Consider the following 23512-nt stretch of genomic DNA (forward strand, 5'->3'; position numbering starts at 1 on the left):
TGTCCAAATATACCTAATTTTGAATAAGGTTTTCTGTTTCTGTTTCTCATTATTTGTAGGGGTGCTGAAATGATATTTAGGTGTGCTTGAGCACCCCTAAAAAGGGTCTTAAATCGAGACTCTATAAGCTACTGATATACAAAATAATAATAAATATGACAGGTCATTCACATGTTCAGTATGTAGGCTAATGAATCTTGCAGTTGCCTCCAAGTTCACATCAAGTAGGTCAACTAAAGATGGCAGCTTCATGAGATATTTAGCACAAACACACCAAAACAATAATAGTAATCACTACTCAAAATTAGTTAGGGATATTGGGATATTTTTCATTGTTTATTCTGTGACATCTGAATTTTTATTTTGCGAGTATTATCGGCCCCTAAAAATAATGCAACACATTTTATTTGACTTTTATTGCATATCCATGCACATGCTTCAATGCACCCATATCCCAATATCCCTCATTTTGAGTAGTGTATATACTGGAATAAGGTTGTCTGTTTCTGTTTTTCATGAAACAAAACTTTATTCTTAAAAATACACTACATGATCACAAGATCAGGCCACAAGATTAAAACAGTGTCCAGCGGACAGACGGTGAACACAGGCTCTTTCAGGGCCCCTGAGACAGTTACCTGTTTTGCTCGGTTGGTAATACAGCCTTGCATGACACATTTTAAAAATACTGTGACTTGACTTTGCTGATAAGTTCACCCAAAAATGTAAAGGTGCACTATCTAGTTTTGGGGAAGAAATGTTAGTTAGAATAAAGATCTTCATCAGCTGATTTCTTTTTATGCCTAAACAAACTAAATAAACAAACTCTTTGTTTTAATGACTGAATAAACTTTGATACTGTTTTACTTTGTTTATATTTGTCGGACCCTGCCACAGCTTGTTTATCAGTTATAGAAAAGATAAATATTTCTGAGTTTGTATCATGTCCTCATTGCTTTTGTAAATATGAAAATCCTAAGTTTGAATTACAAAAGTACATAGTGCCCCTTTTAAATTCAGTCACTGTCTACTCACCCCACGCTGATGGAAAGTCAGGTGAAGACTTATTTTAAAACATAAAAAATAACTGTAAAAAACAGTTATATGGATATAATAAAATAGCACAATAGCTGCCATTGCATGCTGTTGTATTAAAGTGCATGTTAGATAGAGGTGTGGGCCATCCACAAAAGGTATGTAGATGAAAAAGCTTCTCAGTTATAGTAGTAAGAGCACATGTTGTTACTTCCCACCACTTCTCATTGGAGTAAAGCTTTCCCCCGTACACCTACAGCAGTGTCAAAGTACCTGTAAACTCACTACTGAGCTTTGCAAACACATCATATAAGACTATTCTGGGACTATTATTGATTTTCCATAAAGCCGCATTTATTAATGCATGCCATTACACTCAAATTAAAGATGATGACACATCCCACACATCTTCTTGAATGAGTCACGCTCAGTGGGTCAGTTTTAAGATTCAAAGCAGAAACTGAAATACACTTACTCTATTTCACATCTAGGGAGTTAAGAATCTATTTACAACCACAGATTCGGGCCTATTTACACCTGATACCACAACAAAATACATACTTATGTCTTAGAGCTGAGAAATATGTTGTATGCCTGTTTCGTAATAATGTACATCCGTTTGAGATATATTTCCATCACATTCTAACTGACATTTATTTTGGATTAATTTCCCACATGTGAGATCATCAGTGAACCTGCTGGCATGCATCAAAACCAGTTTAATTTCACTGTTAAAACCTCACAGACTTTCTCTTCTTCCATTAAACCTAATCACTCAGAAGTCAGTCATTACATCATAAGCCTTCTAATCACATTATTAGCCAAATCACTCCATTAACACCATTTAATTAAGCAATAACTCAGTTAAGGTCAAGCAATAGTGGTTATCTCACATCAGAGTGTTGATGAGAAGAGGATGGAGCAGGATATGACTTTCACTAAAGGAGGCCCTCTGCTGGACAACAGAAAGAAGGACAAAGAGCATAACTGCAGAAACACTTCAAGACAGGTAGGAGTCCATTGCAATGCAATGTAAAGGAAGGGTCATTTTATTAATTAATGTCATTATTTTATACATTTGTTTAGTGTTTTTTTTTTCCTTTTAAATACAACCTGCAGCTTGATTTGTTTATTTAATACCATAATAGTGTATTACCCCTTAAAATTAAGTATTGTTGGATTAAATAACCTTTACAGGGCTGAAGAAGTGAAATAAGAAAAGATTAGAGAAAACATACCAAAGAAGGAATCTAAATTTGAGTATGAGAATAATATTTTTTCTCTTTCACAACTACTTTCACATCCACTGAACATCTGCATATGTTTTCATGCCACCAAAGAAACACAGATGATGAAGTGTTATGGTATTTATTGAAATGCCTGACAAGGCAAACACCAGTGCAGTGACGTGTTGTTGTTATTGTTGTATACACATTCATTTAATCATTGCAGCTCCTCATTAAAGGACGTTTGTAAAAAGAAACAGAAAGAAAGATCAATTCAGTCAACGCATTGACAGCAAGTCATGCCGAATATAATGTCTACTTAATATAAGCCACTTGATAATGATAATACGGAGAATTATATTGAGAATTAAAGAAAATTGAGGGGAGAAAAACTGACATTGCCATGGAAACTGCACAAGATAACAGAGCATGTCACAGCCTGTGGGAGAACTGTGGAGCAACACAATAAACCAGACTGGGCTTCAAAATCTTTCTCTTCTTTTTGTTTTTTAATTAATCTCTTTTCTAAGTTTAACCATTGCATCATCATGCCCCATCAATACCAACTGCATTATATTGGCAAACTACTGTTATCTTATTTCTATTTATTAAAATCTTTTTTTTTTTTTTTATCTCAGGTTTTCGTCAGAATGTTAATCATACTTCAGCTGATGGCTGATGATCACTTCATACATTAGTTGCCTTGTGCCATTCGTTTTTAAAATTAGACACCTGTTGACTCTTATCGTCCTTTTGAGATATGCATCATATGAAGCTGCAGTGACAAGGCGAATAATCGAATAGAAAGTTATTGACTGAAAATTGGTCAGCTACTATTTTGATCATCAACTAATCTTTTTTTTTTTTTTAATAAATGCCTTCTTGGGGTCCCAGACTCTCAAATCATATTACTTTTTGGTGGGTTTTTTTGTATTTATGATTTTAAACATCTCTGGGTTTTGGACTGTAAGTTGGACAAAACAATAACAACAAAAAACTGATTAATTGAGAAAACAATCCACAATGCTAATGAGTATAATGTGATGTTTGTGGAAACACTTTGTGCCTGATGTCATGTACAACTGTATCAGAAACTCTGATTGCAGTATTTATCGACATAACAAGTCACATGTATTTATTTTGATTTAGCTGAAAAACATTATACACCTTTTTTTTGTTTTTCTTTCATTATAAAATGAAAATAAGATAAGACTTCATTAATCCCTCAGTGGGCAAATTCATGTGTTACAGCTTCAGATTCATAGGCAGAGGGAATCAAACCAAATCAAATCAATTTTATTTATACAGCCACAAAACACAATCACATTGCTTCAGTGGGCTTTACAATCTGTGCAGTGAATGGCATCCTCTGTCCTTAGACCCTCAATTCGAGTGAGGCAAAATTTTCCATATTGAGAAATAAAAAACCTTTAACAGGAGGATTTTAAAAAAAGAACAACAGTGATTAAGTGGTAGAAATATAAAAGCAGGACAAAGCAAGACAAAAATAGAATACTATAAATATTACTATTATGTGAAATAGATGATACTACTACTACTACTAATAATAATAATAATAATAAGCAGAAGAAGACTATATACACTATACACTGTTTGCCTTTTACTTACAGATATGACCAGGAGGACAACTGCACATGATAACAATTGCACCCATAGTTGTAATACACACATTCTGTGTAGCACTGTACTTAAAATAAAAACTGCCTGGAGACAATCTGATTGCACAGGATACAAGCATGGATTGCACAGGAACTTTGCACAGTGTAAACATGTAATATGTATAAGTATATGTAGGATAGAGCAGATCCCCGCCGCTGGGGGTCGCTGTGGAATTAAAGCAGCTTCTTGGCAGTAGCGGCGCAGAAACGTCGCACTTTCTGATTGGCTGTCGGTTGCTGGGGTCAAACAGTACTGCGCATGCGCAGATAGCCTTTTTTGGGTTAGCGACTGAAATCTGTCAGATCAGCGGAGCGTACAATCTCCTCATACCTTCATATATTTCATGCTGTTTCGTTCCCCTAGACATCGCTAGAGGCTCAAGTCTACTTTCAGGCGTCATTAGATTTGGATTGTAACTTTTTGACGTCTGTAGCCGAAGGAAACAGCAAAGAATGACGAGCAATACAAAGCGGAAAGAAGAAAGTCATCTGCTGAATGGGGGTGTAAAACAGTCCACATGGAGCAAAGCCTTCAACGGTAATGCTGTTTGGGAAGAGAAGGTCAGTCAGTTGCCCTTTAAAAAAAAATTCAGCCCAGCTCATATGTCGTCGTAGTCGCTAGTAGCTGCTCTAAAGTTTTCAGTGCGCCTAATTTGTCGTCAGGTGTCCAAAAACGCTGCTATCTGGAGCTAGCTGCCATGCTAAGGATTAATCAGATTTGGCTGGTTTAGCTGACAAATCGATACAGTGAGAAACTAAACGTGGCAGTCGGCGACATGTAAATGCTGTTGGGATGTATTACCCACTACTGATTGTATTCAAGGGATAAAGTCAATGGGATGCTTTTTAAATGTTCTTCTACATGGCCAATTATCACATTTTTAATTCAGTTAATCGCTGGTTAGTCTGTAAAATGTCAAAAATATAGTGGAAAGTCCTCACATTTGAGAGGCTGCAACCATTAACGCTTGATATGTTTGCTTGGAAAAACGACTGAAGCTATTAATTGATCACAATTGTGATTTTCAGGTAATTGTCTGTCTATTGCATGCAAGCTTGTTGTGTTAAAGTCTGTTTCCCCTCACCTTAACCTGAAACCAAACCTCACCAGTCATTTCAGCAACTCTTAACCATCACCTCAGTTAACTTAAACAAGGCCTTCACCCACAACACAGAGGTCGTGTGAGACACTTTTTGAAGAAGAAACCAACTTTGACTTGAGACTGTTGATGCCTTTTGCTGTTTAGTCAAAACATCAGATTATGCATTCCTGTTATGAACACTTTGACTGTTTTTTTCCTGTAAAAATAACTATAGTTGAACTAGCCCTGATTAACTGCACTAGGGATAGATGTTTTAGCATTGCATCACTTCAATCAAAGTTAACTTGTCTGTATTCTCTTTTACAGGATGAGTTTTTAGATGTGATATACTGGCTTCGACAAATTATTGCAGTTATCCTCGGCGTGATATGGGGTGTTGCACCGTTGAAAGGATTTCTGGGCATAGCCATGTAAGTATCCTGTACAGCCTGTATCAACCTTACATCTGTAAATGGGAACTATGTCGTTTTGGAGAAGAAATTCAAACTCAGAGTTTTTATATTTACAATAATAATCAGAAATACTGTATAAACAAGCTGCTGTCAGAGGGAAAAAAAAGGTCCACAGAACACTGTTTGAATCTAGAAAGGTGGCAGGGTCCGCCAAATATAAACTGGAAACTGTAAAATAGTATGAAGTAGTGTTGTCTTTTTAAGGTCAGTTTGTTTATTCAGTCATAAAAACAGAGAGTTTGTTTATTTAGTTTGTTTAGGCATTAAAAATTCAATCAATGAGGATCTTTCTCTTCTGATTAGAACTTGTTCCTCAAAACTACATAGTGCACCTTTAATCGGTCTAAAAGTGTCTTCATATCTGACTGTACAAGAAAAACACAAAACAGTGAACATCTTCATGTCTTTGCCTTTTTAGATTCTGCATCATCAACGCTGGCGTCCTGTATGTATACTTCAGCAGCTTTCAGCAGATTGATGAGGAAGAGTATGGTGGCACGTGGGAACTCACCAAAGAAGGCTTCATGACATCTTTTGCTCTGTTTCTGGTGAGGATGCTTATGTTTAGGGCCACATTTATTATTATTATTATTATTATTTAAGATGTTTCACAAACTGCACCTTATGCTCACTTCAGCTTTAAATTACAGGGTGATCCAACCCATTTTACTGGAAATGTGACAAAATGAGTATAAAGCCTTTTGTGGCTCCAGAGGAAAGCTGCATGTGATCTGATAAATTGCCTCCAGCGATGTTACTCAATGGCAAGTTGTGTTGTGGGTAATGTATGCGCCAGGTTTTGATAAGAAGCCCACTGTTCTAACATTGCGCTTCTACAACACTGTGGGACTCATTATTGACAGTTTGATACAGCAGAACCAAAGATATCACCTTTTTATTCCACGCATTCTTCTTCCTTTTTAAAACCTGGTGCCTACATTACCCACAATGCAACCCAGCCACTTTGTGACACCATTGGAGGCAATTTATCAGATGCAGCTTCTTTTGGAGCCACGAAAGGCTTATACTACTTTTTTCACATCTACAGTTAATCTTTCCAGTACCTGTAAACACACTTAAATGTGTAAAATTGGTGAAGTTACCCCGTAAAACAATCCTCAGTGTAGTGTTCTCTAGTTGGATGGAAAAGTTCATGTTCAGTGTGTTGTCTTATTATCAAAGGTGTGGCCAATTCAGTTTCAAGTCTACACCGTAGTGACTTTAAAAGTCGAGCAGGGAAGGGAAGTGTGCACCAATTAAATGTTTAATTCACCACATTCCATGATTGTAAACATCTAAATTAAAAGATACATTTTGTAATGCTTAATGCTTTGTGGTTCACTGCATCTGTGACACGTAGAGAAGTACTACAAGATGTGAGAATGAACCACGGCTCTAAAGGCGCCTACACACTGTGCAATCACTGTGCAATTTTAGGCTGCCCCGGGTGAAAGATGATGAGTAAAATGTGGTGAAATCTTTGGGCATAAAGATAAGTCCACTGGTTGCCCATTTTAGAGCTTCAGCAACTAATTGGTATGCGACAGGAATTGGTCTCAGAGTACATTGGCAAGCTAGTGTTGAGCTGCTGCCAAAAACATATATACACCTCAAACTCCTTTCCCACAACCAGGACCACACTCCTTTTCAGGTTTTTGCAATGTGCCAGCGCGAAGGCCAACGCTTTTTAATTGTTTTCCTGCATTTACTAACAAAGACTGTGTAAACATTTTAGTAAACCCATATCACACAATGTGAGACACAATGAACCTGCAAGATTATTGTCTTAGTACAGTATATCATGAAGACGTAAATGTTGATGTCACGATTAAATGGTTTTTGGATTGTTTGATTAAAACCTCGATTTCACTGTGCAATTTTTTTGTTTGCCACTGGGCACGAAATCTCCCCAGAAAATCAAGGCTGACTCGCAATACAGTCAATCTGTCATCCTGGCACCATTTCTATCTGCTTTCATGTCTCCATTTTAGACTTGATGATTGAATAAACTCACGATTTGTCTACTCTGAGGAAAATGGAAAGCGATCTGGTTGTCTTTGCTACAGAACTGTCAACAATAATACTTAATGGAAATGCTACAATGTGGGGAGTTGTGCATTTCAGCTTTAATTAAAAGAAGAGATTCTTGTGTTTAATGTTCTCAGACCTTTTGTTGTTTTGTTTTTTAGTTCAGCCAGTCATTAGTCAGTCTGTAGTGCTTACCGCTATGAAATAACACTATAAAATGTTTGTGAAGCAAATGATTTGATCATTAGTGTCTAACCAGTCATTTTTTTCTCTTTTCCAGGTGGTGTGGATAATCTTTTACACAGCGCTACATTTTGACTGAGAAGAATCCATTGGACACTAAAAACAAACATTTCTGTTGAAGTAAATTGTCAAGACAGAGGAACTCCATGGCTTGAGGGGTGTCAACACTCCTGCATATACAGTATGACTTTTCAGTGTACAGTGCTTCATTGGAATCCTAGTTTGATTAACGAGATCCTGCAAGACCACCGTGATGAACATGTTCCAATACTGTACATCTCTCTAATTTTGGGCGTTTCTGTTTAAGGCACCCTCCATTACACTTCCCATATGTTATATTTCCTTCCTCACCACCATCTCTGACAAAACACTAACAAATATGACAAGCAAATATTTCAGCCGAGATTGGTAAATCAGAATAAGGATTTTTGTTGGTTTACTGCAGGCCTTTTCTTGACATGAATGCAGATTTTAGATCGTAAAGATAACAACCATTATATGTATTCATCTTAGCTGCTCATGAGGTTAAGTAACAGGAACTGGAACATAAAAACAAAGTCTCACCATATAGTTATTAGGGTTCAATCTGTCCACGAGTGTGAAGTGTTACCTTTTAATTTAGGGACAAAACGCACCATATTTGATGTCTAAAACAACTCTTAAAGGATTAAATTTTTTGTTACTGTTACTGTCACTGTTAAATCACCCCTCTGAAATGTCAATTCAAAATGATATGTTTGCCTTTTTAAGAAACCAATCTGGGCCTGACAAAATGATGAGTCAAGTGTCATGGCAGTAAGCACATTATAGTACTATTAAGAATAACTCCTACAGTATGTGTCTGTGGTTTTAAATGAATTATGTGATTAAGAGCTTAATTTTTTTGCTCCATGGATATAAATATAACCTTTTTGAATAAAATCTGACAATTGTTATTTCTTCTGAAGAGTCTGGTGTCCAACAAATGTGAAAACTAGTAGCTAAACACATCTTAAATCTTACTAATTTTAGCATTAAAAAAAAGTGCTGGTGGTCAGATACACATATCAGCTGATATCCAATCCCAGTATCTACCAGTAGTATCAATGCGCTGTTACTGCAGCCAGGAACTAACAACCATCTAAGTTATCTGTCCATTGTAATCATTTCTTCAAAAGCAAAGGGGGAGGAAACGTGCATGCCGTTTTCAGATGCAAACGTTCACAGATTCAGGCTAAAAACTGGTCTGTGTACTGCCATGACTTGCTGTTCATGTATATCTAGATGCCATTTATCAATGGCATTAGTTAGGAGAGTAGAAATAATTTAAATTTATTATTTGTTTTTTTTTCTCTCACATGTAGCTTCCAGATCAAAGTCTTGCCTGTTTTATTGAAATTAATTTAAACTTGTCTGTAAATTCTGTACAATGTCCCTTTTGTCAAATCCACCTTGTATTATTACACAGATTTATTTGTACTTATGTTATATCTTGTTTGATGTAACATATTTCTCAGTATTTTATAGTGAAGAACTTTTAAAAACAGTTCTCGCGTAAGTTCTTGTAATGATACTGTTATATTAGATACGCAGCTGGTGTTTGAAAGGATTGTATTTTCTGATCAAATCTTTTGGGAATCATTAAACATGGGCTTTATTTGGCCTCCATTTTCAAAGAGATGCTATCTGTGTTTTTTTATTGAAATGAAAAAGAAATATCTTTGTCAGATTATTTATTCACTGATTGTGAAAAGATATTGTATTGTAATGTATACCATAGTCTGCTTTTGGTTATCTCCATATTATGGAAGGTGATTTCTACCAGCAACAAAAGAAGAAAGTTAGTATTGCGTTTGTAAATTGATTCATGCAGCGGTAAAGAATTAGCAGAAAGTACTTCCAAGTAGTAGTAGTAGTAGTAGTAGTACTGTACTCACTCAAGTACTCACTGGATGGTAGAATGCCTAGTTGTTGGATCATTATCCTGTGAAAGAAGCATTTTGATTAGCTTATTTCAGCTACTTCATCAACGGTTGGTTGCATCATATTTTGTAAGCTGACCACATGTAACAGTTATATGCAACACCCTGATTTTCAAAGTAAGTACAGCTGTCAGATAAATGTAGTGGAGTAAAAAGTACATAATTTTTCTCACAAATGTAGAGAAAAATGGAAGCAAAGTACCTCAAAACTATACTTAGAGGAAAAAGTTCAACCAAAAAAATTCAATAATTATCTACTCACCCTCAAAACAACGGAACGGTGGGTGAAGTTTCGTAGTCCACAAAACATTTCTGGAGCTTCACAGCAAAACAGTGCTGCAGCATTCTCCTAAACAACTGGGGGAAGTAGATGGGGACGTTAAAGTGTAACAAACAAACATAAAAATGACTCCATACAATTTGTTGGGACTACTCCAGGTCTCCAGAAGCCCCAAGATCCCAAATTGATTTGAAAAGACAAATATACACCCTTGATGCACGGTTGAGCTTGTGCACTCTCCCCAGACTGGGTGTGCTCTAAAACCCTTTGGCCCAGCAGCTAACGTTAAGATTTCGGCTTTTTAAAGGGTGCAGATAATATCTTTTCAAATCAATTTGGGAAGTTGTATGGAGCCATTTTAACATTTTGTTCAGTTGTTTGTGTCCCCGTGTACTTCAGTTGTTTTGGCGAATACTGCAACACTGTTCTGCTTTGAAGCTCCAGAAAAGTGTTGTGGATGACAAAACTTAACGCGACTTTCCATCGGCATGAGGTCGAGCAGATAAGGACTGAATTTTCATTTTTCGGTGGACTTATCCTTTAAGTGCAGTACTTGAGTAAATGTACATAGTCAGGATATTGGTTCTTTTGATGTATTTTTTAACGTCTTTTTAAAGTTCACTAGTGATTTCAAAGTGACATCCTTACAGGGTTCAAAAGTTTTTACAATGTAATTTAAGACATCTTTTTAACTTCAGTTACAGTTACAGAACTTTTTGTGGTTCATAATTTGAGTATTTATGATTGCCAAGTTTTACTCTATGCAGCAAAAGCAACCAACAGGATTTGAACCCTGATCCTCAACCTCAATAGTCTGAATGAGGCATTTACTTTACTAGGAGAGCTATTGATCAGCTTTAATAAGTACGTTTGGTCATTCAGTGTTCATAAGGTAGGGTAATGTTCCAAGGTTGGATGACCAAACATGAAGTTTTAATCAAGGTAATAAAAAGCTCACCTGGTAAAGTACATACCTCATGCAGGCTACTGAGGTTGAGGTTTGGGGTTCAAATCTTCCCTGTTGCTTTTGCTGCATGGAGTAAAATTCGGCCATCATAAAAACTTTAGTAGCTGAAGTTGAAAAGAAGATGTTACTGGGACATCGCTAGTGAACGTTGAAAAGACATTTAAAAACTTTTGGACACTAGTTACAGCCATCTAAAGAACTTCTTGTGATTCAAATTTTGAGTTTTTATGATGGCCAAATTTTATTGTATGCAGCAAAAGCTACTGAGAGAATTTGAGCTCTGAGCCTCAACCTCAATAGTCTGAATGAGGCGTGCAGTTTACCAGGAGAGCTACTATATTTGTCAGCTTTAATAAGTACAATGTTTGGTCACCCACCATTCATCAGGCAGGCTAATGTTCCAAGGTTGGATGACCAGGCATGAAGTTTTAATCAAGCTGATGAAGAGCTCATACTGTAGCTGTTTATTAAATAAATAAATAATAAATAAATAAATAAGCGCAGTACTCTTTGTATTTATCAGCGCCTATCACACCTGCTGGACAGGGATGAATTTCACCTAACGTGAACTTGCAAACACACTGACATCATTCATAAAATCTCCGAAGAAAACCCACATCATGACGTCACCTACAAAGTAAAAAAAAAAAAAGAAAAAAAAAGAAAAAATATGTGACGTAGTGGCCAAGATGGCGGCTCCCCTTTCCACGATGAAATTTTGGAAGCCGGGTAAGTACGAAAAAACGCATAAATGAGGCTGTTAATGTAATTTTTCCGTGTTTGTATTTCTAACCGGGCGGCTGCTACAGTAGTTGAGCCGGTCTCGTCGTGGTTTCGGTCGCTTTCACGGCCGCTGCGTGCTCTGCAGACTGTCGGTACAAACGTAAGCTCTGCGGAATCAAAGTGTGACCTGCCAAAATAAAACACACAAGCCGAGAGGCGAGACGGTACGACAGCTACACGACAAAAACACGCGATTAACGTGGCTTTAGTCGCTCATAGGTCGTTCATTTCAGTGGCAGGACATTGCACTTAAACCCTGGCTGTCGTCCTCTTAAAGCCCATCCGCCTGCTTGCATTTAAATAAAACATCTTCTCTCCACCTTCACCATATGTTCTTGCTCCAGGCGCCGAGGCTCCGGGGATCTCCGAGGAGCGGGAGCTCAACACAGAGACCACCGGCTCCCCCATCATCTTCAACCCGCACACCGCCCTCTCCATCGAGAAGCAGCGACAGAAACTCCCCGTTTTCAAGGTTTCACATCGAGTCTCAGCATGAATATAACAACAGGAGTGGGAGTTGTTTGGTTCACTGGTGTTCAATTGTTTATTATGAATCTTATTTTTGTTTTGTTGTTGTTTCATATCCAGCACAGAAACAACATCTTATACTTGGTGGAGAGCTTCCAGACTGTCATTATAGTTGGTGAGACAGGATGTGGAAAGACAACACAGATACCTCAGGTCAGTATAATCCCTGCATTTATACACTACTTTAAAAAGATTCACATATGCCCCTACTCTAACAGCTAACGGCCCATCATTGCCGCAGTGGACTGACACCCTTCATGTGTTTTTTTTGCTCACATAGAGATTTTCTTTTTTCACGTGACCTTGTCTTGATGCTTAGTGGCCTTTTCGTTTTTTGGACCACATCAGCTAGGCTTTAATTAATGCAGAATCTGCTGTTCTGCAACATCAGTGTCTCCATCTCATGCTTTGTACTCCTCTCCTTTTTTTTGATCTACCATCTGACTCCTTGCAGTACCTGATGGAGGCTGGCTGGGCAGCCGAGGGGAAGGTGATTGGAGTGACACAGCCTCGCCGCGTGGCTGCTATCTCTGTAAGACCCGCCACCGCTCAGCTCAGCTCTGTCACCGTTTGCCAATGTCATTTCACTGTGAGATATTTAGTTCACACTGACAGAAGGACACGCGCCTGCTTCAAATCCTCCATTTCCCCCCTCTTTCCTGCTGATAGGTGGCTAACCGTGTGGCAGAGGAGCGGGGGGCCCTGCTGGGACATGAGGTGGGCTACACCATCCGATTTGATGACTGCTCTGATCCCCACGCCACAAGAATCAAGGTATTCCCCCACCAGATGTTTGAAGTCTGCATTAAAGGCTGTCTGATGTTTGGTTCCTTTTTAATTGTGCCCGTGTGCTTCAGTTCCTTACAGATGGCATGCTGGTGCGGGAGATGATGGCTGATCCTCTTTTGAAAAAATACAGGTATGTGATTGTAATGAAGGCGTCACAGTATATAGCTCGTTTTCACACTAACTATGACAGTGTGACAGGGAGCCAGCGTGACAAGTACCAGCCTCCTGAAACCTGCAGTGACAATAAAAGAAAACAATTGCCTTTGTACACATATATTTGCTATGAAGACTGGGTTGGATTCACTCTAATGCTTTTTGTTGTGCTGTTCTCCTCAGTGTGTTGATGCTAGATGAAGCACATGAGAGAACCCTGTATACAGACATCGCCATCGGCCTACTGAAGAAGGTGATGTCAGCTGATTCTTTACTATTCAACTTTAATTAATACTTATAGCCTTTAAGATTGTCCATAGCGTCTATACTTAAATACATTTCCAACACCACTTATTTGAAAATGATCCAATATCCGCATGTCATAATATCAGACTATCACAGATATATTGGTGTCAACATATATGTTGTCCAGAATGTGCCGTTATGAAAGCTTTTTTTTAAGAGATTATAATGCAGAAAAAAAGGCTCAGGGTGATTATGAATTATTAAATTCCCCATAAAGTTCACTGTTTCAGTGTACTGATGTCATTTTAGACTATAAAGTAATTGCTAAACTCTTAAATATGCTGCCCCTGCTACACTTTAAATATGACTATACTATAAGTAACTATAATATCATACAGTAGCAAACAACTATTTGTTATATAAAGATAGAGTGGAGTAATGGCATCCTGACCAGAGAATAAAGTCCCACTTTCTACGTGTGTGTTGTGATCCAAGCTTCTCTGTTCTTTGTTTTGGTGGCCTCATGTGCATGTTAGTGCACGTGAGTTATGTGCTACAAGCTGCTAAAGTGCTCCTGCTTGATGGTACATAATGTTACAGGCTATATATATATATATGCATGGTAGTAAATTAGCTGTTACCAATATTATGATTTTTTCTTCTTCAAAGGTTGCATTCACTAGACGCTAGTTGCTGAATGTTAGATATAGTACCTTTTAAATATAACCATGATCTTTGTCGCAAGGTTTTGATAACCACGTTTGAGGGATCATTAAAAATATTGTGTGTATATCGTCTGATATATCGATATTGGAATTTTTTGCCACTTGATATTGGTATCGTCGTCGGCCCAAAAAACGAGTATCGGTCAGGTTCAATTCGATAGTGTCAAAAAAACACAACAACAACAACAACAAAAAACGATTTACAATCAGATTTCCAATAACACATCTATTGTTAGATTATAAGACATGTATAAAAACTTTTAAGAAACTTAAGGCTGAGTCCTTACTGCAGTCGGCTGGGTTCGATTCCAACTTTTTTCTTGTGTACTAAACGAAACAAGCCAATAAAAAACATTTTAACATGTTCATAACAAAGAATTTATTAACCTTTAATAGGGCATTGTTTTCTTTATGTTTGGCAGCTGCAAGAGCATAGCTAACTGCTTATAAATGCATAAATGAGTATGTATTTATCTCGATAAAGCAACAACAAAAGTTTCTAAACAGTCTGTAAACAGTTAACAAGTTTCTTATGAGTGCTTAGAAGTGTCTTATCATCTAACAATAAACATGTTTTATTATGCTAGGTTTACGCTTATATAGTCTTAATAATGTTAATAAACATCTTTTAATGACTTATAAGGGCCTTGTTACCTATTAACTAACACTTGCATTACCAAATATCCTATTTTGTGTGCCGAGGACTTTTGTCTGTTTGCAGTGTTATTGAAAGGGGTATTGAGTATCATTTTTTTATGCTAGTATTGTGTTAAAGTTTAAAATGCAACTATCTAGCCATGAAACTAATCCTCGAAGTGTTTTGCATTTGAACACTGACTCAACCTCTCTTTTCACATTGTTTCATGTTCTCCGATTCTCCTCCAGATTCAGAAAAAGCGGCGAGACCTGAGGCTGATTGTGGCGTCTGCCACTCTGGATGCCAAGGTGACTGCATCATTAAGATGAACAGATATGCTAGATTAGCGGGAAGAGAGCAAACAAAGAATGAAGAGAGGGGAAAGTTGTCAGGTCAGATCACATTGTACTGACAGCCGCGATACTGATGAAAGAAAGACACAATCAGGCCATGACTGCGCTCAGCATTAAACAAGTCAGCTGAAATGCTGTATCAGGCATCTGCTGTACTTTCTGTTTAAAAAGGCTTTTAACTACACATGCAAATTGTTTAGTTATACTGCAGATAAAAGTTGCATCATTTTTAAAATGTCAGATTGAGGGCATGAAGAGTTTTACATCGTTGCTGCAAACATTGGGAAAATACCAGTAGATTAAATATTATTAACTTCCTCTGTAAATAAAACCATGTTAACTGCATCAACTGGCGAATGTCACAAGCTGTTTAGCCTGTTTTTATATAGTAAATGTAACTGCCCTAACTGCCTCATTAATGTTCTCTGTCCTACCTGTAATATCATCTGAAGAAATTCCATGACTTCTTCAACCTGAATGAGTCCGGGGATCCCAACAAGGACACGTGCGGAATTCTGACGGTGGAGGGACGCACCTTTCCGGTGGACGTCTTCTACACCGTCAGGTAGTCAACACACATAATCCAGCGATTTAGGCAAATGTGTATGATTTGCATATTTGTTTTGAACTCTTTTCTTTTGTTCTCAGTCCAGTCCCAGACTATGTGAAGGCAACAGTGGAGACGGTGCTGAAGATCCACGAGACGGAGGATGACGGAGATGTCCTGGCTTTTCTTACTGGGCAGGTCAGCGGCCATATCTTTCATGCTACTCAACCTTATTTTGATAACTTCCATCCAGCAGCTGATTGTGTTCTTCCTGTTATTGTCCCTTGTGTTTTTCCCCTCAGGAGGAGGTGGAGAAAGTGGTGTCCCTTCTCCAGGAGCAGGCCAGGACTCTTTCACGATACGGCATGAAGAAACACTTGAGAATTTTGCCCATGTACTCTGGTCTACCTTACGCTGAGCAGATGAAGGTCTTTGAGAGGGCGCCCTCCTCTGTTCGCAAGGTAAATGTTTTGGTTTGTTTAGATGCATTTGTAGATTGTTAGTGAAGTTTGCATTTCCTCTATTTTGTATATATTCCCAATTCCAAGCAATAGCTCCAAAGTAGCTTGATAATCAGACTGAATTGCTTTTTTCACTTCTCTCTATCATATCTATATTGTTCTGAGATGTGTGCAGCGATTCAAAGTTCTCTTAACATTAATTCTAGCAGTGTTGTAAAATAAAGTACCTATAAGTCATACTTGAGTTAAAGTAAAGATATCATGTTAATATATTACTTTGTTAAAAGTGAAAGTCACCCATACGAATAGTACTTCAGTTAAAGTATCTAATATTAAATGTACTAGATTATCAAAAGTAGTTTCCTGGCGATAAATGGATTTAAAGCTACGACAAGGAGCTTTCATTTTTAGTTGATTCTGGCGATCCCTTTGGACAAACGATGACTTTGTTTTAGTGCCACAACACCAGACTACAGCTTCTTTCCTCCTCATAAATTCATCTTCAGCATTCCGCCATAATCTTTAAAACATTTTTATGACATATCCAACCCAGATAAGTCAGAATCTGACCCGGTGACAGGCATTAAGAAAAACTATGGCCAGTCTTCTCACTGATGGTCTCGCTTGCCTGTGTAGGTAACATAGGGCCATCAGAACTAAATTGAGGCTGTTTCATAACCAGTGAAAACTCCTCGTTGTAGGTTTAAGTATCAAATTTACAGGTAAAAGTAAATTATACATATATTTACATGTATGTATATACTGTATGCTATGGGTTGACCACATGCCTGGCCAATTATTGTTTTTGTGCTTATAAAATAAATTAATAAATAAAAAAAGTATTTGGGCTAAATACTGTATATAGAATAGTGGAGATGCTAGTTAGAAGTGCTCAAAATGCCATGAAAGCCTTCCATATATTCCGTATAAACTTCGAGAGTGACCATATTGAATTACACCAACAGTGCAGGTTTTGACTTAAGTATGGAAGCTCGAGACAATCGTGTCAAAACATATTTTTCCTCTGTTTTCCTGTGATAATTAATTAAGAATCACTAGTTATTTATGTCATTATCACAGAATAACAAATGTGGTTCTCCCAAGATAAGAGGGAATTTTTCTTGAAATATCCAGACAATGCTTGACCCATGATCATTTAGGGTTTCCGTACAACAAAAGCTGGTAAATTGATGTAATATCCAAAACATTTGACTTTCTTTCTTATTTGTTTCTTCCAGGTTGTGGTGGCCACTAACATAGCTGAGACCTCCATCACCATAAATGGCGTTGTATTTGTCATCGACTGTGCGTTTGTGAAGCTGCGAGCCTATAATCCTCGCACTGCCATCGAATCGCTGGTGGTTACTCCCATCTCCAAGGCTTCAGCCAGCCAGAGGGCTGGGAGAGCTGGGCGAAACCGACCTGGGAAATGCTTCCGGCTGTACACGGGTACGTGAGAGTTTGAAGGAACAGAAGGAAGATGATCAAAATATGAGATGAATTCACGCATTGTTAACATTTGTGGCAAAGTGTTGCAGCCTTGTCCTCCTCCCTCCACCCTCTCTGCCTGTTTTTCTGTCGCTCTTTGTCATTCCCTCCCTGTGTTTCTTATTGCCTCTGCTCCTTTCACCAGAGGAGGACTTTGAGAAACTGCCTGCCTCTACTGTGCCAGAGATGCAGCGCACCAATTTGGCTCCTGTCATCCTGCAGCTTAAAGCATTAGGCATTGACAACGTGCTGCGGTTCAGCTTCCTTTCTGTGAGTGGCTCACTTTGCATCCGTGGGGTGGCTGTGATGTGTTCACCCACTGTGAAAGGAATTGTACTTTACATTTTAATTAGCGAGAATGGCCCTTGGCCTCTGGGGGGAAATGCATAGAAACCATAAAATTAATTCAGTCATTGTGTAGTTAGATGTAATGACAAGACTTCTGAGGTACACTAGAGTCTCACTTTATTCTGTCTTTCGGAGTCAATAAATGTTGGACTTTCATCTTTTTTTATGATTTTGCAGCCTCCTCCAGCTCAGACGATGGTTCAGGCACTAGAGCTGCTCTACGCTCTGGGAGGTAAGAAACAAAACTGTCAGCACGATGGAAAAGTGAAAAGGGAAACTGTCCTTCAACTGCAAGACTACTGTTCAAAATTCAGTGTCGGCAAGCATCTACAAGCTAAGGTGTCCTTGCACATGATGCAGAATCTAAACCAGCTGTGTGTTTGTTGGCAGGTCTGGACCATTACGGCCGTTTGACTGATCCCATGGGTGTGCGGATGGCAGAGTTTCCTCTCAGCCCCATGTTTGCCAAGATGCTCCTGGAGTCAGGAAACTTTGGCTGCTCCAAAGAGATTGTCACCATTGCAGCAATGATGCAGATTCAGAATATATTTGTCGTGCCGCCCAATCAGAAGAAAGCTGCTGTAAGTGAAAAAACAGGCTTTCAAAAGGAGCGTGTTGTACTGTATATATGGCAGAAATGCTCTGTCAGCATAACAATTAGCCCATTTCTGCTATCTCACCCGTGCAGGCCCGAGAGCACAGGAAATTTGCAGTGGCTGAGGGAGACCACCTCACCATGCTGAATGTGTATGAAGCATTCATTAAGGTACAGTGCGTGTGTGTGTATATGTACAGTATATAGCTCAGCCGGTGACAGTGGACACAACACTGAACTCAGCAAAAACAGGGAAGAAGCTGACCGACATCAAGACTCTGAAATCTTCTCCTCTTTCCTGCAGCACCAGAAGAGCTCCCAGTGGTGTCAGGAACACTTCCTCAATTATAAGGGTCTGCTGCGGGCTGTGACTGTACGAGAGCAACTCCGGCGTCTCATGAACAAGTTTAAGGTGCCACGGACTTCCAGTGAAGGTATACATGCGTCACGTTTATTTTATGTAATGTGTGTTCGTACCAGACGAGTTTGCATCAGGAGCTGGTGACATCTCTTGTTTTTAATCTTGTAAATGTGTGCTACTTTGAAGAACGTTGATCTTAGTATGAAAACATGGTAATAACCCTTTGCATCACCCTCTGATACAAAACGAAACCAAAATAGTAATTTGACATGTACATTGCTATTTTCTTTTGCACAGGTGACCCTGATGTGATCTTGAAGTGCATTGTATTAGGATTTTTCTCTAATGCAGCCCGCATTCACCATTCTGGTTCCTATCGGTGAGTGTTAGATATCAGACTTTTCCCAGCAAATGAATGTCAGTTTTTGTGCATGTTTAAATCACATGACACACACACACTCCTATTCATTCCTTCCTGCCAGGACTTTAAGAGATGATCGTGAGCTCCACATCCATCCTAACTCTGTGCTTTTTGGGGAGAAACCTCCAAAATGGTCAGTATATTTTCCTCATATGTTATCTTGTACAATAAACATGGTTTTCTTTTGATTCCTTTATTCTTTTACATTTATGTTACACAGAGAATTGATAGTATATCAATTTACATTATGTACATTGAGAGTAAGATTTATGCTCTCCTGCTTACAGTTGTTCCCAGATGTTTAAACACGTTTCCTGAAACTGCAGCTCATTTCTCAAAATCTTTAACAGAAAACAAAACGAAACTCAAACAGCACTCAAATCCATGTCAGAACGTATTCTATCCACCAAAACGACACACACAGCTATCATATGAACATTTCTTATAGAAAATCAATTTGCATACTGGTGTGATACATGTAATGCACTTCTGTCAAAGTACTGTTTGTAGATGTTTGGCTCTATGAGGCCATGCTTCATGCCAAGAATAGGTTGTAATTATATGGTGCATACTGTATTAAGACTGTTGCCATACTGTAATACAATACTGTGAATATATCATATAAATATTGCATTGTTAAATCATTGCATCAGAGTAGAATGCATTTCTCTATCCAATGAGTTCAAATTGGTTGTAAACTTATAGTCGATACTGTCTGCAACATTATCAGAGTTCAAACCAAAGTTTCACGGATTTCATGACAAGTATGGGATCTCTTTTCTTCGTCCACAGTAGAGGTCACCTAAGGCCCCTTTTTTGCTCTGACATACAATATGATTGAAGTGTTTTGTTAAGGGAGTTTGAACAGGTGAAATGAATTGGTAATTAGGGTGTGGCACTTTGAAGGCCAGTAGTTTCCCACTCAACAAAGTGTGCCAAATGATGTTATTTGTGCTTAGAGTTTTGTAAAAATGTGATTACAAATGTTTCAGAGTGAAAACTAGGATATTGTTCTTAGGATTTAGCAGTCTGTAGTTTTGTTTTTGATACATGAGCTTTGAGTTTTCAGAATTGTGTGCATGGATCCAGTTTTTCTGTGTATTTAATGGAGAAAAACTATAAAAGTTTTCCATTGTCTCATTTCCAGGGTTGTTTTCAATGAAGTGGTGCAGACGGCAAAATACTACATGCGTGATGTGACTGCTGTGGAGTCGTCCTGGTTGGTTGAGTTGGCCCCTCACTTTTACAAGCAGGCCAAGGTAGGTTGAAGAAAGAAACTTTTGTGATTACATGACTAGTAACAGTCTAGTTTCTAAAAAGGTCAGTTCATTGTGGCTGGAGAGAAGCCCCAGTTATGTTGAAAGTGTGTCTCTGTTTAGGTTTTATTCTCTGAGCCTCTGACACCAACATGTAGTCACTGTTTTAATAGTCTGCTAGCATGATTATTCCGATTTAATATTAACTCAGTCCTGTCCCTTTCTCTTTCAGCATGGTTCACTGGCCAGCAAGAGGTCCCGGGTCCTCTAAATCTCGCCTTCATTTCACCACGACCGGAAAACTTGTTGAACTAAAAGGAGAAAACCCATCTCAATTTGCCACTGTGCCCCCCTCCATTTTATTGTATATAAAGATGTAAAATATATTTGTTGTCCATGTCCACCTGCACAACCCCACTACACTATGTGGCCATGCTAAAATGGGATCATTGACATTAACGCGTGTGACTTGCTTCATTTGAAAGCGTCCGTCTTGCTCTTTGGCAGGGATGTAGTTTATATTTGATTTGTGAGAGTAAATGGTAATGAATGTGAGATGAGATCAGGCTGTGCCTGATGAGTGTCCATTCAAGTGTGGTCATGTAGTTCATTCATACTTGTACATAGTCAGAGCAGGCTCAGGTCCAGGGAATGGCTCCGGTGCCACAGGCCCGTGCACACCTGGTTCTTGGCTTCATTATTTTTTTAATAGCTGTATTTTCCTGTTACATGATAACTGATGGAAGACACTGGAATGTGAGGATGTTTCCCTTTGAGAGACGAATGGCTTTTTTCCCCCTTCAGTAATTTCTTTTCCCTCATAGCCTGGGTGCCTTTTATGTTTCAAATTAATTTAATTTATTTCACTTCCTATTTACTTTTGATTTCTCAAACTTTCTGTACCTTCATACAGAATGTAGTGGTATATATATTTTCAGAAAATTTGGTGCAGAAGGAAATACATTTATTTATTTTTCAACCAGCCTCAGATCCCACATCCTATAATGATACTGTGAAAAGACAGCTTTACTTTTTGATCCTTGTTTTCCAATCTGTATTGCCACTTAACTACAGTCTAGCTCAGACATAGTGGCCTTGTCACCACTCTGTGCCAATTTTCTTTATCAGCCTAGTTCACATTTCATTTTCAGGTGGAATGTGTAAACGCACCCAAGCATTGTAAATGAAAAGCTGTGAAATCAAAACTAAAAAGTGCCATTTGTTCCTGTGATGACACACAGTGCATTCAGACGTGCATCCAAAGCCTCAAAGACACAGTAGCATTTATTCGATTTCAACAATCTCTTTGGCCATCCTAATTGCCTTTCCTTTAACTGTTTGTCTCAGCTCAAGCAAGACAGTATTGTGCTTTTCCCCCCTGTTATTGTCAACATCATCTATCTGGAGTTTAACAAAATGGCCAATTATTTGTGATTTCTGCGATCCATTCCATAACAGCTACATGTGCTCTACATTTCTGCTTTTGTTTTTATTTGTACTTTGTTTTTTGTTTTTGGCCCCGAAAGCGTAAGCGAGCAGTATATTAAAGGTTTGTCATTTCACCAGTAAGGTCACTGTCACCAAATTTTACTTCTGCCTGCATGGTTTGTCATATATCTTGTTCTTGGGGTTACTACTACTGTAGATTCAGTGAAACTGTAATCAAACCGCAGAACAACACACCACACCGTAGCTAGGTAAACCAACTCAAATTAGATGGATATACAAATGAGGTACCTTTGCATGTAATAATGGTACTCTGATGTAGACCTATAGACTTAAGATCATCTCCTAGACTTATTGCAAATGAAAACATTCGCGAGATGACTTGTTATTCCTCATTTGTGCTGATACTCTTGAGTATGTATGCAGCCAAAGCAGTAATCTGTAGACCTGTGTAATTGCTCACCACTGAGATTAAAATTGTCACCTGTCATTCCTTCCTCACATCCTCAAATAAAGCCTTATTGTCATGCACTGAGTCAGCTTTTGACTTATTTGTTCACAGAACTTTTCTTACTGTACTCTTTTTTACAGTGTACAACTTTGCCAGGAGGTGTCACTGTTGTATTACAAACATCTTGTACACTGAGCGATTCACGGGACGGTCAGCAGTGTGAGGGCATTTATGAGTGTCTGTAGCTATTAGTTCTACTTGTGATGTAGTGTGAAACTTCAAAATGGCTTTGTGCTGTTGACACATGGGCAAAAAAAAGGAGTTTGATGTATGAGCCAATAATCCCATTAGAGATGCAGTGAGGTTTAGCATAAGGACTTAACTGCAGTAGTGGCCCATTTATATGGCTACAGTAGGAAAAAAACAGCAAATATTTAAGACTGACTTCATGATGTCTTGCTGTCAGGTGCAGGGTGTCAACTGACAGGATAATGCACCCTGTCATATTATTTTAATTAGTGTGGTCTCAGTGTCAAAGTCTAGTTTTAAGACCCTCATTATTTATTGAATCAGCTATGGGACAGTTATATTCAAAATGCATTTCAGTCCACTTCTCTCAAGAATTAGAAATATAGGTTTAGGACGTGTCTGAACTGATCATACCTGACTACATCTGACCTTTCATTACCTCCCTTTTGTAAGTAACTGACTCAACACAACTGTGCTTGCATCTTGCCCGCACAAACGCTTAAGTACACACCCCCACATTACATTATCTTATGTTATGCTTTCATTTTAATCCTATGTTTGCTTTTGCTTATTTTTGTGGATTATATGACATATTTGCTCGTAATATGACTTTCTTTTATCAATCTCATCTGCACTATCTGCCTCTTTACTTTGGTTGCAGTGTTTCTGCTGCTTTGTTTTACAGTGAAAAATAAATAAAT

The 23512-nt window shown here is 38.3% G+C and overlaps 2 protein-coding genes across 2 annotated transcripts; both read left to right on the forward strand.

The window, feature by feature from the left end:
- Positions 1-4228: 4228 nt before the first annotated feature.
- On the forward strand, positions 4229-9423 carry rab5if (RAB5 interacting factor). The gene is made up of 4 exons (XM_073471147.1): positions 4229-4501; positions 5350-5453; positions 5914-6043; positions 7804-9423. Exons 1-4 carry the CDS (start codon positions 4394-4396, stop codon positions 7843-7845), a joined length of 384 nt encoding a protein of 127 aa, XP_073327248.1. The 5' UTR covers positions 4229-4393; the 3' UTR covers positions 7846-9423.
- Positions 9424-11643: 2220 nt separating this feature from the next.
- On the forward strand, positions 11644-22646 carry dhx35 (DEAH-box helicase 35). Its single transcript, XM_073470921.1, has 21 exons — positions 11644-11703; positions 12102-12229; positions 12346-12438; positions 12740-12817; positions 12955-13059; positions 13143-13204; positions 13411-13480; positions 15084-15143; positions 15641-15753; positions 15837-15933; positions 16038-16196; positions 17435-17645; positions 17830-17954; positions 18210-18264; positions 18423-18613; positions 18721-18798; positions 18932-19061; positions 19286-19367; positions 19471-19542; positions 20557-20668; positions 20898-22646. Exons 1-21 carry the CDS (start codon positions 11664-11666, stop codon positions 20934-20936), a joined length of 2100 nt encoding a protein of 699 aa, XP_073327022.1. The 5' UTR covers positions 11644-11663; the 3' UTR covers positions 20937-22646.
- Positions 22647-23512: the final 866 nt, after the last annotated feature.

This window comes from Pagrus major, chromosome 7 (assembly GCF_040436345.1).
Source record: "Pagrus major chromosome 7, Pma_NU_1.0".
Taxonomy (NCBI): Eukaryota; Metazoa; Chordata; class Actinopteri; order Spariformes; family Sparidae; genus Pagrus; species Pagrus major.